The 18,731-nt window shown below is 40.1% G+C and overlaps 2 protein-coding genes across 2 annotated transcripts in view; one reads left to right on the top strand and one right to left on the bottom strand.

Moving 5' to 3' along the window:
* The window catches only part of PDHX (pyruvate dehydrogenase complex component X), a 33,469-nt gene extending 28,979 nt beyond the window's left edge, over window positions 1-4,490 (bottom strand). The window contains exon 1 of the mRNA XM_084207594.1: window positions 4,325-4,490. Within this exon, the coding sequence (XP_084063720.1) occupies window positions 4,325-4,466 (142 nt within the window). The 5' untranslated portion in view covers window positions 4,467-4,490. The remainder of the gene's footprint in view (window positions 1-4,324) is intronic.
* Window positions 4,491-4,719: 229 nt separating this feature from the next.
* APIP (APAF1 interacting protein) lies at window positions 4,720-17,708 on the top strand. The gene is made up of 8 exons (XM_084207450.1): window positions 4,720-4,880; window positions 7,096-7,196; window positions 10,091-10,139; window positions 11,478-11,595; window positions 12,646-12,781; window positions 15,341-15,508; window positions 16,043-16,165; window positions 17,257-17,708. The coding sequence occupies exons 1-7, from the start codon at window positions 4,776-4,778 to the stop codon at window positions 16,140-16,142; spliced, it is 777 nt and encodes a 258-aa protein (XP_084063576.1). The 5' UTR covers window positions 4,720-4,775; the 3' UTR covers window positions 16,143-16,165; window positions 17,257-17,708.
* The last annotated feature ends 1,023 nt before the right edge of the window (window positions 17,709-18,731 follow it).

The following is an 18,731-nucleotide window of genomic DNA, read 5'->3' on the forward strand; positions in this document are numbered from 1 at the left end:
CTCATTGCAAGGCAGATGGACTAGATGACCTTTAAAGGTCCCTTCCAATCCAAACTACTCCATAATCTCTTTAAAATATGACATGGAAACATTGTAGCAAACCTCTAATGGCCTAAGCAGCCATCAATGATCCTGACATTTTAAAATGCACCAAGAGCAGAAAGTTAGTTATTCCCTAAAGTCCCCAAGACAGCAACACAATCAGGATCACGCTACCAAAAACACTTAAGTTTTGTAGGAATGAGCTCAATGGCATAGTTGATGTTCCCAGAAGACTGCAGGAGCAAATGCACATTTTTTTTCTCAGTCCTTCTATAGTAGTTTCATTTTAATATTACTCCTGACTGTTATGTTTAGAAACATATCCAGACAATGTTCCTTGTAACACTCACAATTTCCACCTGAATTACCTCCACGCAACTTTGTTTAAAAGTTTCCTGCAACTTCTCATCTAGGACCAATAAACAGAAAAATGAACTGTGTTATGTATGTGAATGCCTATCTGCATTCATTACCCAAATAAAGTTTTGTAGCATTTGAAGTATGACTGACAAATTAAAGTATGAGTTAACAATTGTCTTATACTATACATATTTACCCCCAAAAAATATTTTTCAATAACAGCAAGTAGAAAACACTACACATTATATGATGCAAAGCAGTGTTCTCAGTTTCATTAGTCTAACTTGACAAGTGTGACTTTGACAATCAAAACATTATTTTGAAGTCATATTCCACAAATATCTAGGTTTATTGAAAACTAGTTGACAGACCTCATTTTAAAAAAGTGAAAATAATCCACATTTTTAATGAGGAAAAAATAATTTTTAAACACAGTGGTTCACATTTCTCTTCCAGGAAGAGCTACTTGATCCATTTCCCAGAATATGCTTTGTACTTTGGCACAAATACAAAAACTGAGCAACAAATTTGTGCTACTGTAACATTTTCCTTCAATATTATGAGCAACTACCACAAAACACACAATCCATTCCGGTCCTTTCACCAAGTTAGAAGAGGAACTCCAGCAGCACATAGCCATGAAATGGAGAAATAAACAAAGCTGGATACAAACTAGAAGACAGGACCTTGTGCACCCATTTAATGCTTATGTCCAGAGAGACCCATGCTCAGAGTTCAGTGCTGTTGCAATTAAGAGCCTTGTTTAGCACGAGATACACCAGAACACCAGGCACAACAAGAGTATTTCAAAGCTGTTTTAGTTACTTTTGAGTTAATGACCATACACAAACCAAGCTTCAGTGTGCCTCCTCAAAAAAAAGCAATCTTACAACGTAGAATTACCATCACCAAATATTATTTGCCTTCATTAAATTAAAAAATGGGATAGTGAAAGCAATCACTGCATTTACATAAGTTAGCTGCACTGTACAGGCAGCCCTTACAAGCACCTTGGGAAGTAAATATTGTTGCTTTGCAACCGTGGGTGAGCAAAAAGTTCTGGCAATTTGCACAGAATCTCAAAGACTAAGCTCATGGGCAAATCAGAATTTAGAGCCATAAGCAAACAAAACTTCTGAACTTCCAGTCACCACCCACTGATTTTTACTTGTATCAACAGCAACTGTGTTATTACACTTCAATTATGTGAATATAAAAGGAGGAAGACTTAAAAAGAACCTAAACAAACTTCACACAAACAGGAGATTGCTATTTCAAAGACAGCTGTCTGTGTATCCAAGAGAATTTGTTCTTGGTGACACATTTTAAACGTCAAGTTGAGTCTGGCAACATTTCTGCTGCCTTCCCTCTCGATGAAGGGATTCAATGCATATTTAACCTGTCCCACCAGAAAGATATTCCATAACTTCCTACACATACTCTGCAGTCAGTAGAGAATTGAAAAATGTACTGCAACCTAACACCAATGATAAGATTATGAAACAGTAAAAACAAAGAAAAATTGACACACTTTAACATAAAGAGGTCATTCTAGTCAGTTTTCTTTTCTTCCTCTGTGACCAACAAACTAGGAATTCCATTCTGAATTAATTGTTTTAATTATGCAAAACAACTTTTCCTCTACCACCACCACAAACAAGGACAGAAACATAGAAAGAAACAAAAAATTCATGTGATAAACTAGATCCACATGAACCAATACTTCAAATAGTGGCTTTTTCAGAAACAGAAAAGCAGAGAAATAAAAATAATGCTAAAGTAAAATTTACTTAAATTTACATTGTCAAACTAGGAACCAAGGGTGAGTTTTATGTCCAAATGAGCTGTAATTTACCAGAGAAGTTATGGCTTCTCGTGTTTAATTTTAGAGGCAACAATGAAGTTAAGAAAATTGGTATCACCAACATACACACCACCTTGGAAAGCTGTAAGTAGACTAGAAGGGTTGAATGAGGAAAGCCTGAATGAGTTAAAGGTGTGATCTATCCACCCTAACACTTTAAAGCTTACTGCAAGGAATTAAAAGATATTAGTCATTTGCATATCCAAATTTAGAAATTTAACTCCAGCTATACATTAAAGTACTCTCAACACAAAAAACACAATAGATTGTCTGGGAGAACTGCAGACAAAAGTTATTTAAGGCGTTAAATAATAAGACAAATTTAGAAGTAGTTTATCGTGCATTATAGTATATTTGCATACTATTATATGTAGAAAGAAGTAAGCTTTTTCTAATAAAATCTGGAAGCAGATAACATTTATTTCAAGAAAGGTATAGACTTCCCTGTATCACACACAGCAGGTTTTACAAAGGAAAACATTTTCATACTGCAAAGCAGCAAAGGTAATTAGTGCTGGAAAGAAGGGAATGTTGAGGTCTAAACCACACTGATGAAACTGGCTCTGAACCACTACTGAGTTTTATTACACAAGGTTAATGAAAGCTCACTTTTTTGTTAATGCACTTAAACCTCAAAGAGTTCAGGTACTTCCTGCTCAGCCTCACACCAGGACCACATGACAATCACCTGATCATTGTTTAAATGTTTGACAAGTTGTAACTTACAGAGCAAGTAGGGAAAGTTCACATTTCATTTCAGGATCCGTAACTCTTCCCACATCTCTTTGAGACAGAGGAAAACATGGAAGGGTAAATGATCTGCCTGATAATTGTGTAACAACAAACTACTGAAAAATACATCTCGAAAGGGTGTTGTCATAACCTCGACTTCTATGTAGGAAAGGATGCTAGACATGCAATTAATAAATTCTATTTTTCCCTTAAAAAACCAAATAGAATTGCATAAAAGATACATCACACACCCTTCTCTAGTTTCTTGAAACATTACCAGGAGAGTAAGATGACAGAAATGCAGTGGAATTACCAAACATGGACCAAACAACAAAACAAACTTTCTTTTTCAGTGCTTAGCTACACTTCCACTTACAAAACACATTCCTGCTTTCAATGGCGAGAACTTTTTCTTTATCGACAACATAATATTTTCATATTTGAAGGCTTAATTTTATTTTCCTCTGTAGATTTCTCTTTCTTCCTTTCTAGACCTTTAACAATTCTCACGTGTCTCTCCGAGTTTTCTCCTACCTGCCCATGCACATCCCGACGTGCTTTCAGCACCTCCAGAGCCCAAAGCAAACACGGCCCCGTGCAGAGCGGCTCACCCAGCTCCCCGGGCCAGGCTGTGCCCAGCTCGCCTCTCCATCCCGGGAACCCCCGGGCACCACAACTCGCTGTGCCCGCGGCCCAGCTCACGGAGGGCCGTGTCCCGGGGCAGGGAGCCCCGGCCGGAGCAGCTCACGGAGGGCAGTGTCCCGGGGCAGGGAGCCCCGGCCGGAGCAGCTCACGGAGGGCCGTGTCCCGGGGCAGGGAGCCCCGGCCGGAGCAGCTCACGGAGGGCAGTGTCCCGGGGCAGGGAGCCCCGGCCGGAGCAGGACAAGGGCTCCGGCTCCTCTCCCCGAGCAGCGGCGTTAGCAGCATGGGATGAACTGACCGTAACCCTCGTTCCTGTCTCCCTGCGCAGCTGGAAGGGAGGAGGTAGAGCAGGGTGAAGGAAAGGTGTTTTGGGTTTTTCTTTCCCCCTTCGCATTATGCTGCTCTGATTTTGATTGGCAATAGACTCAATTAATATCCCCAAATCGAGTCTGCTCTGCCCACGACAATAATGGAGCAGTGGTGTCTCACTCTCCGTATCTCAGCGCGTAAACCTTCTGCTGTATTTTCTCTGCCCTGCCCATTTGCGGAGGGGAGCTATAGAGGAGCTTCGCTGAGTGCCTGACATCCAGCCAGGGTCAACCCACCGCAACCACTCTCAACCTTCTCTCCCCGCCGCATGTCCTGGCATACACACCTAGAGCAGGGCACCAGCCCGCCACTCACCCAGCAGCTCCCAGGTGCCGTGCAGGTGCCTCCATCCTGCCCGGGCGGGCAGGGAGAGCCCCGCGCCCAGCGCCGAGCGCCCGGCCCGCAGCAGCCGCAGCAGCCGCTCCCCGCCGCCGCTCAGCCACAGGGACGCCGCCATCTTCCCCCCGCCCCCCGACCGCGCCGGGGCTGCCCCGCTGCCTGCCTGAGCAGAAATAACCGGGCACGCCCCCAGCGCCGGGGGGCGGCTTCAGCGAGCCCCCGTGCTCCGCCTGCGGCACCTGCCGTGGGATTGGCCGCCTCGATCGCCCCAGGCATGGGCACACGCAATCGCGCGGCCTAGCCTGGCTGTTCGTCCCCGGGGCGCACACCCATCTCCTCCAGTCCCTGCCAGCTCCCGGCCCGGGGGCAGAGCAGCGGCCTCTCCATCCCGCCCGCCGCATCTCGGCTCGGTGCCCACGGCCGGGGGATGCCCAGCGCTCCGCAGGCGCCCGCGCGGCCCCCCAAAGAAGGCCCCGAGCAAGGACCCCGCGCTGGCCGCGCCATGGCGGCCGCCGGCGGGGACGCGGCGCAGGTAACGGGACCGGGGGGCGGCGGGGCCGCGCCACCGCTCCGAGAGCCCTCCGCGATGGCGGGGGCTGGGCTGCTCTTGAACCTTGCTGACTGGCCAGCAGTTCGCAGCTGCTAATTAGGAGGGAGGCCCTGGGAGTACTGGTGGCTGGCGAGTTGACTATGAGCTGGCACCGTGCCCTGGCGGCCGGGAGGAAATTCAGGCAGGAAGATCCAGGCTCAGCAAGTGTCCGGCTTCCCAGGAGCGATGTTCATAAGCTCAAATACGAGTTTCACCTCAACACGGGGATGAACTTCTTTACGCTGAGGGTGGCAGAGCACTGGAATAGGCTGCCCAAGGGAGTCGGGGAGTCTCCCCCTCTGGAAACATTCAAAGCCCAGCTGGAGGCTTTCCTGTGTCACCTGCTCTGGGCGACCCTGCCTTGGCAGGGGGATTGCACTGAATTGTCTCCAAGGGTCTCTTCCAGCCATGGCTATTCTGTGCACCTATATAAACATGTTGTAAAATTTAGTACAATTTCCAGAAAGTTACCAGCTGTCAGATGGGCATCTACGTGGCTCGTGTCTCTGTGTTGACTAGGGTTGTTTAGGTTTGTTTTGTGATTTGGCTTTCTTTTGTATTTTTTTAATTAGTCTTTGATTGGGATTTTATGTACTATCACAACCAGAACATGAGCTGGCAGTGCTGTGCTTCATCAAACACTGAGCATATGGAGGCATTGCCTGGACGAGGCTCAGAACACCTCTCCAGTTTGTGTCACACTTTGTGTGACCAGCCCAAGCTTCAAAACCAGCCAGAACTGACAGCAGGGAGATGAGAGGTATCAGCAGCCTAGATATTGTGGCCTACCAGGAAAGTGGGAAAGAATCCAGTTCTTTAAAAACAAAAACCAAGCAAAAAAAAGAGCAACAGACTGAGTTGTTGTGATGCATAAAACACTGTCACATTGTAGGTGAGAGGGAAAACCATCTCCTGCATGTCCATCATCTTTGGTAAGACAGAACAAATCTCACTGTCACTGGAGGTTGTAAAGATGAGGTTAGAGGAGGAGATTCCAGACATTGTCAAACGTGCCCCAGGCTGCCATCTCCAGTAATTCACCTTCCCACTCTCCACTGCCTCGCGCTCCTGTTCCATGCTGCCTCCCCACCCTTAGTTCTGCAAGTCCAACACCACCTGGAAGCGCTTCTTTCTAAACATCTCAGCAAAGGTATTGGCACCAAGTAACCGCCTGCCTGCCATTTCTGCTGTGTGCTGCTTTTGCTTTGGATCTCTCTATTCTGTTGATGTTGACAAAATACTGCCCCCCAATGTGGATTCTAAACAAAATATTTTTCTGGGACATGTTTTTGATGGGCATTAATGACTGATGTGAGCAGTAGAGCAGCTAACCATCTGTTATTTTAGAAAAACTTCTAAAGCTAGTTGCAATTAAAAAAAATGAAAGAATCCTACATACAAGCACACCGTAAAAGCAGCTGTTTGACTGTGGTAATGTAGGTAGAAACCTTACCTTTGACACCAGACATACCTTTGGTTAATATATAGCTATGAATATTAATGTAATAAAGAATGGAATATGGAAAAAATACAGGATGGGTTTTTTTCCTTCTAAAGAAATATTAAAATAATGCAATTTTCTTTCTGACTAAACTGCATATAAAGTAACTTTCTGTAGTAAAAATATAGGAATGTAAAGTTCATAAAATAATTTGGGTGTATTTTCTGTGGTATTTTTGAGTGCTGTTTAAAAATGTGTATTGACTAATAAAGTCTGTTCTACTGAAATTTGTAAATCAAGCAAAATAAACTTACAGAAAAACTGATTTAATAGGAAAACCATAAGTCAAGCTTTTAAAAATTGATAATGTTAGATGCATTTATTTTCCCTTTTTTTTGTGCAATAGTCCATGCTAGTGTCATGTCTATAGGCCACTGCATTCAAATAAATTTTAGATGAGATCTTTCCTGTGAAGGATAGTCAGATGTGCACCTTATTTGGGGGTTTTGTTTGTTTCAAGGTGTGATGTCCCTGGCAGAGCATTAAGGGCATTGTGTAAACATGCAGTTATTTTGTAATTGAAGTTCATTAGCATAAATTAGACCATTTTGCTGCAGTATGAAAGTACTAATCCACTAAACTCACTTTGAGAGCTCGAATTCTTAGGTGTGAGGTGTTTCTGATGGTTTCTCGTTGATTTATTTATTTTCTTTTTAGGATGGGTTACATCCAAGGAATCTTATCCCAGAGCTTTGTAGACTGTTTTATGGTTTGGGCTGGGTAACAGGAACTGGTGGAGGAATCAGCTTGAAACATGGGTAAGTAATGATGAAAGAGAGATAGTGTGGTGCTGAGAGAGGGGTGGCTGTGTTCAGTCGTCGCTGAGGGCATTTCAGTTCCATGAGAAATGTTTGCAGGTCGAGAGTGAGCAAGAAGTTAGAGGGGGAAATGAGCAGTATGCCAAAATTAACCATACCAGAGGAAGGTGAATAGTCTGAATTAATCATTGCAGACCCTTCAATAGGGAGAGACAACTTCAGAGAGTGACCTTATCCTGTCCCTTTCCTACCTTTTTTTAAGGTAGATGAGTTGCCTTTAAAGAACAATGTGTTCCCCCTTTTTCATTTCACTGTCTCTGGAATTCAGAGTGGGTTACATCAGGCACGCGGCTTTCAGATGCCTGTGGTTAAATAAGATCAGTCTCACCCTAGATGTATTTTACAGGCCTGATATTTCCGCTAAGAAGGAAATTACTGCTCCACTGAGGTAATTTCTAAATTATAAAAATACTTTACAAATAAAGCACAACAGGTAACAACAATTTTTGGTCTGTACGAAGACGCACCACTTTGTGTTTTAATTTGCCTGTCTCCCAATCTCCAATCCTTTTAGTGGGAACAGAGCTCCGCTCAGTGGCTGCTGAAAAAAAGATAAGTCCTCGTTCTGCCAAGAACCTTGCACAGTGCCTGCAATTCTGTACCCAGTCACAAGGTTGTGACACAATCTTGAGAGTATCTGACCTCACATTTTTCTGGTATATGCTTGCATGCATGCACAAATAGCCATTGCTATTCAAAGGTGTTTTATATATATATATATATATATATATATATATATATATATATATATATACAAAAATATATGAATAAAAGACCCAAAATGCTCATACTTGTGCTGTTTGGACTTTGTGCAGGTCATTTCACCTCCCTGCTTGATTTTGCAAGGAAAGCCGCAAGAGTAATAATCATGAGATGAATTAAAAGAGGGTAAATTCTGTGGGAAGATTGAAGATCTTTCTAGCACTGATTTGTCATCAGTACCTAAATGTAGCCTATTTTCTTTGTCATTCCAGTGCATCTCCTGTTGGTTTTGGCAAGACAAATGGCATTATCAGAGAATGCACTAATATAGTAATATAGTTTTCCTTTGTAGCTCTATAACTTGTTTACTTGGCATTGTTAGAAAGGAAAACATAAAGGAACAGTTGAAATTTGATTCATAATAACAACTGTTTTTACCAGGTAATCTTAATCAGCCTTACTCACTGTGATGTTCATATCAACTATCAAGGAAAATAAAGGCCTATTTGGACTTGGCATAGCACGTTAAAAATGGATGTAGAATTCTTTGTGAGGTATCTTGTATTTGAAGACTTTATTTTATCATCGGATTTTCTCTTTCTGGTTAAATTCTAAAAAATAAAAAAATCTGTTTAAGAAAAATTGTGTGTCTGTCATAAGTTTACCACTTGCTTTCTTATCTTGCTCATGCAAATGAATCAAGACTAAATTAATGCAATGCCGGCAATGCTAATTCATGAATGTCAAAAATTACAAATATGATAAAGCCACATTTTTCTGTGCTTCACAGACATTTTACTACTATGAATAGTACATCATCTTAAGAGTTTTAGTTTTGGAAGAATTAAAATCATGGAATTGTTTCGATTGGTAAAAATCCTTAATATCATCTAGTGTCCAACCATTAACCTACCACTGCCAAGTTCTCCACTAAACCACATTCCTAAGCACCGTGCCTAAAGGTCTTCTGAAAACTTCCAGAGATGGTGAGCCAACTGCTTTCCTGGAAGCCTATTCCAATGCTTGGTAACCCCTTTCACTGAAGACATTTTTCCTAATATCCAATTTAAACCTCTCCTGATGTAAATTGAGGTAGTTTCCTCTTGTCTTGTCACTGGTTACCTGGCAGAAGAGACCAACTTCACCTGACTACAGCCTCCTTTCAGGCAGTTGTAGAGAGCACTAAGGTCACCCCTGAGCCTCCTTTTCTCCAGGCTAAACAGCCCCAGCTCCCTCAGCTGCTCCTCACAAGACTTGTGCTCCAGACCTTTCTCCAGCTCCAATACTCTTGTCCAGAACTACAAAAATCCCATGGTCCATTGGAAATGTGTCTGTAACTTGACTAATTATTCACTAGATGTCTCTCTGCTCCTGAATTTAGTACGTGACTGGCTGAAGCCAAATAGTGATTGCGTTTCAGAGAGAGAATACAGTTGGGGTTTTTGTGCTAATAATGAAAATAATGCAGTGCCATCTTGAAATCGTTTTAGTTTCAATCACTTTTTATGGTTTTTTGTTCATGTAGTCCTTGCAAGAAGTGATGCACTTCTACTTAAATTTCAGTCATTTAATTGCACTGAATTAGTGCTATCTCTTTATCAACACAACTAAGCATGGAACTGCATTAGAAACCTAACCTGCACAGTTAAAAAAAAAAGTATTTACAATGTTGAGTGTTGCAGATAAAAATTACTGTTTATAGATAGTTTATGGATTTTTATGTTACAGTTTTGTCACCTGCCTCATCACAGATCAGTATCTGTTTGCAATTTCTCCTTTAATTTTTATTCTGAATTCTAGGAATTTTGAGTTGCTGCAGGGAGAGGCTGTTTTTCTTTGTTGGAAAAATAAGGCTGCATTTCTTACATGTGTTTCAGATTTCTGTCAAGTTGAAAGCAGGGTTTTGTACCCCTGCAAGTTAAAGATTTTATTTACAATTTTTTGTACAATTTGGTTCTATTTTGAAAACTATCTACCTGTCAATGTATGGGAAGAACAAGAAAGTTTTTTAATTGTGAGGGTCTAGATTTGCGATTTCCTTTTCAGTGGCTCAAGAGCTCGAATGCCTGTCCAGTGGAACAGTCATTGCTCAACGGTGTTCACTGATTTTTCTCATCTGCTACTTTTCCTAGGGATGAAATCTACATCGCTCCTTCAGGAGTCCAAAAGGAAAGAATACAGGTGTGTTAAACTGTGCTTTTACCTCAGAGCTCATCTTGAGATGGAGGAAAGTGCCTTTGTTTAGAGTTTCATTTTTCCTAATGTGAAGTTGCAAACTTGTTATACTGCTGACTACGTTACTGAAACAACTGCTGATTTCTCCCAGTACTCCACTATCATAGCAAGCCAGTATGAGTTTCATGGCCAGTGTAAATTAGTCTTGATGCTCTCTTTGCTTTAAATTAACCCAGAGCAGCATGAGAGTGGAGCGTTACTCCAGTCCAGCTTTATTCTTTGTCAGGCTTGGTTGGCTAGACCTGTCTGGCTACAGTTTCAAGTTACCCGTAAATAGACATTAACACCTCATCGCTGTTTGTTTTTGTTTGAGTGATTGCAAATATTTGTCTTGATATTCTCCGTAAATAAATGGGTTCTCCCCATGAAAAGGTGACCTTGTCTCTCTCTCTGCTTTCCAAAAAAAGCCCAAAATGTAAGAGGAGGGGGGGAACAGTAAACAATACTTATTTAATGACAGCAGGAACTCCCCCAGAATAGAGTAATACATGGAAAGGATTTGTCATCTCATAAATCTGAGGATAAATACAGTGAGGAGGGAAAGGAATTTCTTCACGGGTAAAAACTTGGGTTCTTAGAGCAGTGTTTGCTGGGGATGTGGAGAAGTAAGGCAGGCAAAGGTATGTAAGATAACCACGATGCTCTGGTCTGTGCTTGCAGTAACAGAGGATTAAGTGCAGTCAGTGAGGAAATCTCCTGTATTTGTATTTTCCTGTAAAATTGTATTTTCTGCTGATTTTTAAAATAACATCAAAATTTTATTACTGTCCTGAACAATTCTTTGTACTATTATGAATAGCTAATTGATGCAAAGATAACATTAATATAAAGCTACTAAAAGCAAAGTTTAAAAAGAAATAGTTCTGCAAGTGAAATGTATTATTTTTTGAGTTTAACTTGTGTTGTTTGTTGGTTCTTATAAGTAGGGAAGAAAAAGTACGTCTACATTTCCTATTTTGAATCAGTTACTCCTTTTTCTTTTGATCAGTTGTTATTACTGAGCTACATATCTCCTTTCTGAGAAAATTGTAGTTTTACAAATATCTGTATGGCAGCAGTCTGAGGAAAAAGAGTACCTAATACTAATTTCCATTACACAATATTGGTAAAGCACTATTAGAAGATGGAATAAATGTGGAGCATTACAGCACTTTTACAAAGTTCAAATCACATTCTGTATTATGGTTTGTATATATTTGTTTCCCTAGAGGGAAAACAAAACTATTTGAGGTTAAATATCAAACAAAACTATCACAGATCAAAATAATTTCTTCTTTCTTACAGCCAGAAGATATGTTTGTTTGTGACATGAATGAACAGGACATCAGTGGTCCTCCTCTGCACAAGAAACTAAAGAAAAGCCAGTGCACACCTCTTTTTATGAATGCCTACACTATGAGAGGTATGTAGCAATGTTTGCAATTCAGCAGTGGCTGAAACACTGTATGTGTACATCCACAAAATTGCTATTCAGTACCATATTCTTTATACATAGACATTACAGTGAAATACACATGAAACTATAAAATAAATTGATTTGCAAAGGTGTATATACAGTGGATATAATCCTCAGTGACATCCTGTAGGTAGCACTTGCAATTTAATTTTCTCTTGTAGCTATGCCTGTGATCATGTTTTCAGCACTGATTTTAGTGCAGAATATTGGTAGGTTGCAGGGGAAGCCCAGGATTACACCAGTTTTATATCAGTGGTTTTGCCAATTCAGCTATTACAGTTTGAATCCTGTTGCCTCCATTGGGTGAGATTAACAGTTATGAATTAGGAATAGGTGAAAACAGTATGAAACTTTTCTTTTGCAGGTAAATAGTAACAGAGAGCTTTTGATGTCATGCAAAATTTACATCGGTTATTTTAGAAAGGACTTAGGGAGTCTCTTCTGGTCTTCCTGCACAAGCAGCTTACATGTGTCCTCAAGGAATAACAATATTGCATCTTTATAAGTAGATTATAATTATTGTCTACCTATCTTCCATCATGACGCAATGAGATGATGAATTTTTTTCAGAGAATCAGCAGATAATTGAGGAAAACATAAAAAGAAAGTAAAAGGCTTTAAACTTTCATTTAACAAATAAGTTTGGGAATTCTTTATAACCTCAGAACTCTGATAAAATTAAGAGTGTCTCAGTCATTTTAGTATATAAAGAAATGTACAAGTAGTGTTTCTGTTTGAATGTGTACAAGCAGTGTCTCTCCTGGAATGTATCACTAATTGAAAGTTAACAAAAGTGTCCTAAGACAATCCATAATTATCCCTTACATGAGTATTTACCTCATACCTTCATTTAAGTTGCTGTATATTTTCCTCTCATACAGTAAATCAACATTTGCTAAGATGCCTAATCAAAGGAAATGAATCAAGTATGTGAATCAAATTTTCTTAATATACACATTTTAAAATTAAGTCTAAATTTCCTTTTTCTGTTCCTAGGGGCAGGCGCAGTGATCCATACACATTCCAAGGCTGCTGTTATGGCTACCCTTCTTTACCCAGGGAGTGAGTTCTCTATTACCCATCAGGAGATGATAAAAGGAATCCAGAAGTGTACTTCAGGAGGCTATTACAGGTACTTCTCTATATTTAGGAAAAGAGGTGTGATAATTTGTTTTCAGCAATATCAATACGAGTCATTTGAGTTAGATACTTGAAAGTGTATAATACAAAGTAATAAGAATATTAAATAAAAAGACCTCTGGAATGAATGAGTCACTGCTGGTTTTCTGTAAGATCTGAAGCCTGTGTAAGAGATCTGAGATAAAATCTTGTAATGCCAAGGCTGCTGTGGTCTCTTGAGCTACAGGAAGAAGCCAAATAAAGAGCTACATCCTGAGATGTTACCACATCTGTATAACATTCAGCTGAAGCTGGAGCCAGCCAGCACCAGGTTGGATTGATAGCATGCACAAACTACATTTGGGTGGACTTCACATATCACTGCCTGTGCTAGTTTAGGGCATGTTAAGAGAGTAGAGGATTTCAGATTTACTTGACAGAGTTTGAAAGAAAATTCAGAATAAACAGCTCATTAAAGATAATGTTATTACTTTTCAAGGATGAGCTCTGAGGTAAGTGCTGAGTTATTCCAAATTATGTGTGATGGCTTGTTTTGAGGTCTCCACCCACAGAGTGTTGAATTGGGATCTGCAAACAACATTTATATAACATGTGACAAGGAGATGAGAAATTGAATTGCTAAATTCTTTCCACTTTTTGATGTTAATTTTTGTATCTAACTATTGCCCTTTGGCAAGGGAGCAAGCCATATGTGATTTTACACCCAGGCATATTTTATTCCATTTTGGTCGACCTGCCAACTTTACTTTCTTGTCACCATTAGCATGTGCATTTTTAATGTGGTAAAATACAAGCCCTTGTACTCAATTGTCTAACAGCATTGTTTTTTTAAAAATCCACAAAAAAATTTTATATGCATTTTGAGCTCTCAAGCACTCCTAAATGTTAGTCAGGAAACATTGTATTTATTGGGTTCCATACCTCCAAGCTTTCTGTGTCATTCTGTTAATTTACCAGAAAAACCCAAGAAATCAAAGCTCCAGATTATATGGCTCATAAGCACGTGTTCATTCACGCTAGACTGATTCCACTGGCTTGCCTCACTCAAGTCTCCCCACTGAATTCAAAAGAAAAATGGGACTTTGGATTCAAAATACAAAATGGCGCTTTTCAAAAAAGAGATTGCATGTTGTTTCTAGTTACATAAATATTTCCTGGAAGCTGTCCAGGAAAATGCTACAGATAGAATAATCAGAAGTATATGTTGGCCTAAATTTGACTCCAGTGATCCCACACTAGTTTTACCTTTGATTTCCATAGAAGGATAATTAGATCAGTAGTAAACAGGTTTGAAAGTCAGACTGTCACAAGGTATTTTACATCCATGTTTGAATAAACGTAGGCTGCTTATATTTCAATTTTAAAAAAAGAGATCCCAAGTATTTAGCTCATTCAGAGTCTTCTTGACGTTTTTTAGGTATTAGTTTTTGACAGAAAGCTTATGGTCCTGGTTAGGAATCAGTTATGATATTTATAGCAGCTTCCAAGCTCAAGCAAAAGCAGAACCTAGGAAGCCAATCCATTAACTCATTTGGCCTCATTAGTAACAAACACTCCAAGTGTAATTTTAGTGATCCAGATCTATAAGAGTCAAAGTAGAGCTTCAAATGCCGCGTCACTTTCTTCATTCACTGTTTTTATAGCCTTCCTTGAGAAAATGTCAGCATTGAGAGCCATAAGAGATGAGACTTTATCTTCTGAATATTTGATTTCAGATACAAGCTGTTGGTGTTGGGTTTTTTTACCATTGCTTTCTTTCCGTGTTCCACAAAAGAAAGTGCTACTAGCATCCACTCATGAAATATCTATGTGATCTCAATGATAAATCTGAACCTGAACTGGGGACTTATTAAAACTATTTAAACAAGTTTCTGCTAGTGTTAATTAAGGTTCAAACAATGCCAAATATCCCAGTCCTCCTTCAGAAGAAACTCTTAGGCAAGTTCCACTGAGTAACGTGCATCGTCTTGTCTTTGGAGCTGGGGTTCTCAGGCTCTCTTAAGATCACATGTAGCCCACCAATGACTCCATCACAGAGAACTTATTTTTCATGTGTTGACTCTACTTTCTATTTATATGCCTTAGCAGGACAATCTTCCAGGGGCTTTTTGGACTATGTAAATTAATTTTTTTCTGCTCTCCAGCAAACAGCTTCATTTCCTTCTATATTATATGATTCTTTTAAATAATTTAATCTGAGGTAAAACTTGAAGATGATGCCAGTACAGGATGAAGAATTTGAAAAAGTTGTAAAGGGACCCAACTACAAAGTGATATGGGAATAAACAGCTACACCTAATAGATTAAAGTGTTGTTTTCTTTTTGTGCCTCAAGTGTAGCTCAGGTATTGCCAGCGTAATATGTGTTTGGGAGTGAGAGATGTTCCTGAGAATTCCCGTGCTACAGCATGACTCACAAGAGAAGAGAATAAAATCTAGTCCTGAGAATTTAACATTTTACACAGTCAGAGGATAATTTCTTTCTTAGGAAAAGTTTCATATATCCAAGCACAGGGTTTTTTTAAATACATGAAGATGCTATTTTTTAACAGATATGATGATACACTAGTGGTTCCTATTATTGAGAATACACCAGAAGAGAAGGATCTCAAGGAGAGAATGGCACGTGCAATGGAAAAATACCCAGACTCTTGTGCTGTCCTGGTCAGACGTCACGGCGTTTATGTATGGGGAGAGACATGGGAAAAAGCCAAAACAATGTGAGTACAGTCCAGGAATATGCTATCTCTTGCCTCAGGATCTTAATGAACTTAATGCTATGTATATTTCCAGCCCATGGACAATGATTCAGAATATTAAGACCTCACTGCATGTATAGGGAGCTTTTGGGAATGGATTCATCCATGATTCCATTGCTTGGTTTTTCTTTCATATCAGTGCTGGCTAATAGGGTTGCCAGCATTTTCCTTTCAGACAAGTCAACAAATCCCTGCTCATATGAAGCATGCAGGCATTCTCTGCTTTATATGACACCTGCCAATACTGTTTGTGTAGCCCTCCCTAGTCCTATTTTTGGAATTTACCTCATCTGCTGATGGAAATGCAGCAAATCAATATTATGCAGGAAAATGGCACTTTCCATTCCGCAGCATTGGAAATAAGCAATAATAGAGCTGTCCAGTCAGACTATCACATTGGTGATAAAATCTTAAGGAAGGAAAATACTAATTTTCATAAAACATGATAAGGCTTGAGCTTTACTTACATTGCATTTTTCCCCCTATTTATTTTAGGTGTGAATGTTATGACTACCTGTTTGATATTGCAGTGCAGATGAAGCAGCACGGGCTAGATCCTTCAAAACATCCAGCAGGAGAAAATGGGATCTTGTAAATGTCAACAACATTTATACTCAGGTGTGAATTTATCTGTAAGGATGATCTGTTTGGAGGGAGAGACTGTAGATGACACCATCACTTCTGACTGTTTTCCCACTCAGCAAACTTCATTATTGCTCATCTTCTCGCAGTCTGCTCCATTACCACTGCATTTGTGCCTATGCCTGAAATAGTGGTCCTTTTCCACACAATGCATCAAAATATGTATATATATATTAATAGCTAGATTGTCCATTGGATATTTAATGCCAATGTACAGCATGGAGCATGATTTCTTTTTAAAACAAAATAATATCAAGCATTTCCAGAAAAGCCAATGGACTAAAAAGGCCAGAGACTAGTGAGCTGATGTGGACAGAGATGTCTGAACACCCATATTTGTTCTTCTGCTTGCAGGATCAGGTTTGATTTCAGACCATCTCAGTGATATTACTTTTGTGGTGGGTTGGTTGGGGGTTTTAGGGGGTTTGGTTTTTTCCTTCAGTGTGGCTGGTTTGAGTTTCACTGATTAGTGTTACCTGTTTACCTCATGTAGGAAATCACATTGACTTCCTGTTTTCTCCTGTAGCAATGATCAGTTTTGAAAGTTTTCATAAGAAATTTTTGAAGTTAAAGCCCCTAGATAACATGAGCAGGTGTACCTTACATGAAGGATACCTGAAATAATTCTCACATATGTACAGCTCGGTATGGCAAAATGCAGTGGTAGCATAACATTTCAGAGTTGGAAAATACAAATTTAAAGGTAGCAGTACTGAGATTATAAAGGAACTTCTTGACCAAAGCAGTGGTGTAACTAAACAGGATAGGCTAATGCCCAGAACAGACAGGGACTTGGAGGAGGAAGCAGTGGGGCAGGAGGTGTGCTGTCAGTGAGCCTCTGCCTTAGCAGGGGTTCAGGGTGCTGCTGCTGCCTGCAGTGATGAAGACACGCCAGCTGCCACACCTGCACAAAGCTACCTCATGGCCCACGAGGGCCATTCTAAAATTACTCCTCAGCCCCTGCAATTGGATAAGTTGGGCTACTTTAGTGGCATTAATATTCCTTTGCCTATTTATTGTGACAAGTTTTAGAATATTTTTGCTTTTACTTTGTTTCTCCTGTACAGGTTTTTTACATGATGATGGCAGTGCTGGCTTTCGCCCCATACTATTGAAGCCAGAAGGGGGTGCTGATCCTCAGCTGATTGACAAATGTCGCCAAGAACTTCTGTTAAACACACCCAGAAATTAAAGGAGAGTTAAAAAATCCTAACTACTGAACAATCATTGCAATTTCCAAGTCCTGCCAAATGCCACAGTAGGAGGAATGAAAATTCAGATGCAAAAATACTTTGAAAAACTTTGGAGAACTAATGTCACATTTTAGTTTTGTGCCTTAAAAATTCATATTTCAACAACCTCCACTTGTTGATCCTGCCCAAATGCTACATCATTTAACTTAAAATAAGTCTGTATTTCTGAAAATTATTGTAGCTTTTATTCTTCCAGAAAAAAGTGAGGACAACCCCTTAATTAGAAGTTAATAAAGTTTAAATTGTTTGAACTGTTGATTCCTTCATACCATGTTCGTGTTTATGTTTTGGGTTTTTTCCTTTTTTTAAATTAAGCCTGTAGCATATGTATTTTTAAATTCTTCTAATTGTCATTATAATGAGAAGGAAATTTTATAGCATGTATTTTGCAGTTGTTACTGGGGGACTGCTCTGGGTCTTACCTTTTTTAATTCCTTCACTTTGAATAACACCTTTTTATGACCTCTGCTTAGCACCCCCCCACCCCCCAAGGTAGATTTAATCAAACTGCTCCTTAAAACAGTCTCACATAATTATGACAGTGTCTTCTTTCAAAATCTTCTGAATGGCCCCCTGGTGGCATCACTGTAAGCCTCGACTGACCAATTTTCTAATTGAGTATTGAGACCTCAGACCCGAGGGTGAGCTGAGACAGGCTAAGTGCCAGCTGACCCTGGTTTCTGCTAGGAGTCATGCATTCCCACCACTTCCCCTTCCACCAGATCTGGCGCTTTTTTGGAGCTTCCCTGAGGTGAATTAACTCTTCAACCTAAAATAAAACTACTGTGGGAGTGGGGGGAAAATTGTTTCAATTATTTCCTACTAAGCCACTGATAAAAACATTGAACCAATGCAAAGGTGGGTCCAAATAGAACGTAAAGCCAGGGCAAGAGGAGATGACTGATGCCAGACATGGCAGACACCACTTCCCCCTTTTCCTGTAGATGACAATTAAGGTCAGTGTTTTGTGTACCTTAGGCATGTTTGCCCTTCACTTTTGTACCTCTGTACCCGCCGTGTGCAACATTTAACCCTTAGGGGGACCTTGGTTATTGTGAAATAATGATTTTCACTGACTAACTACAGGTTGTTGGCTTAATTGATATGTTTTTTCATTATTAGACACTTGTTTATCAGTGGCAAATAGTTTGCAGTGATTCCACATCTTTTGAGTGTATGTGAATTGCAGTAAGAACTTGTGTGAAAATGCTGTTTTTTAGACCAGAGGGTGACTTTGGACAGGCTGTTTCACACATCTCTAAAGTGTGTTCAAGATTTGAGAGGTGCAA

The sequence above is a fragment of the Fringilla coelebs genome (genome assembly GCF_963513975.1).
Source record: "Fringilla coelebs genome assembly, chromosome: 6".
NCBI classification, from domain to species: domain Eukaryota; kingdom Metazoa; phylum Chordata; class Aves; order Passeriformes; family Fringillidae; genus Fringilla; species Fringilla coelebs.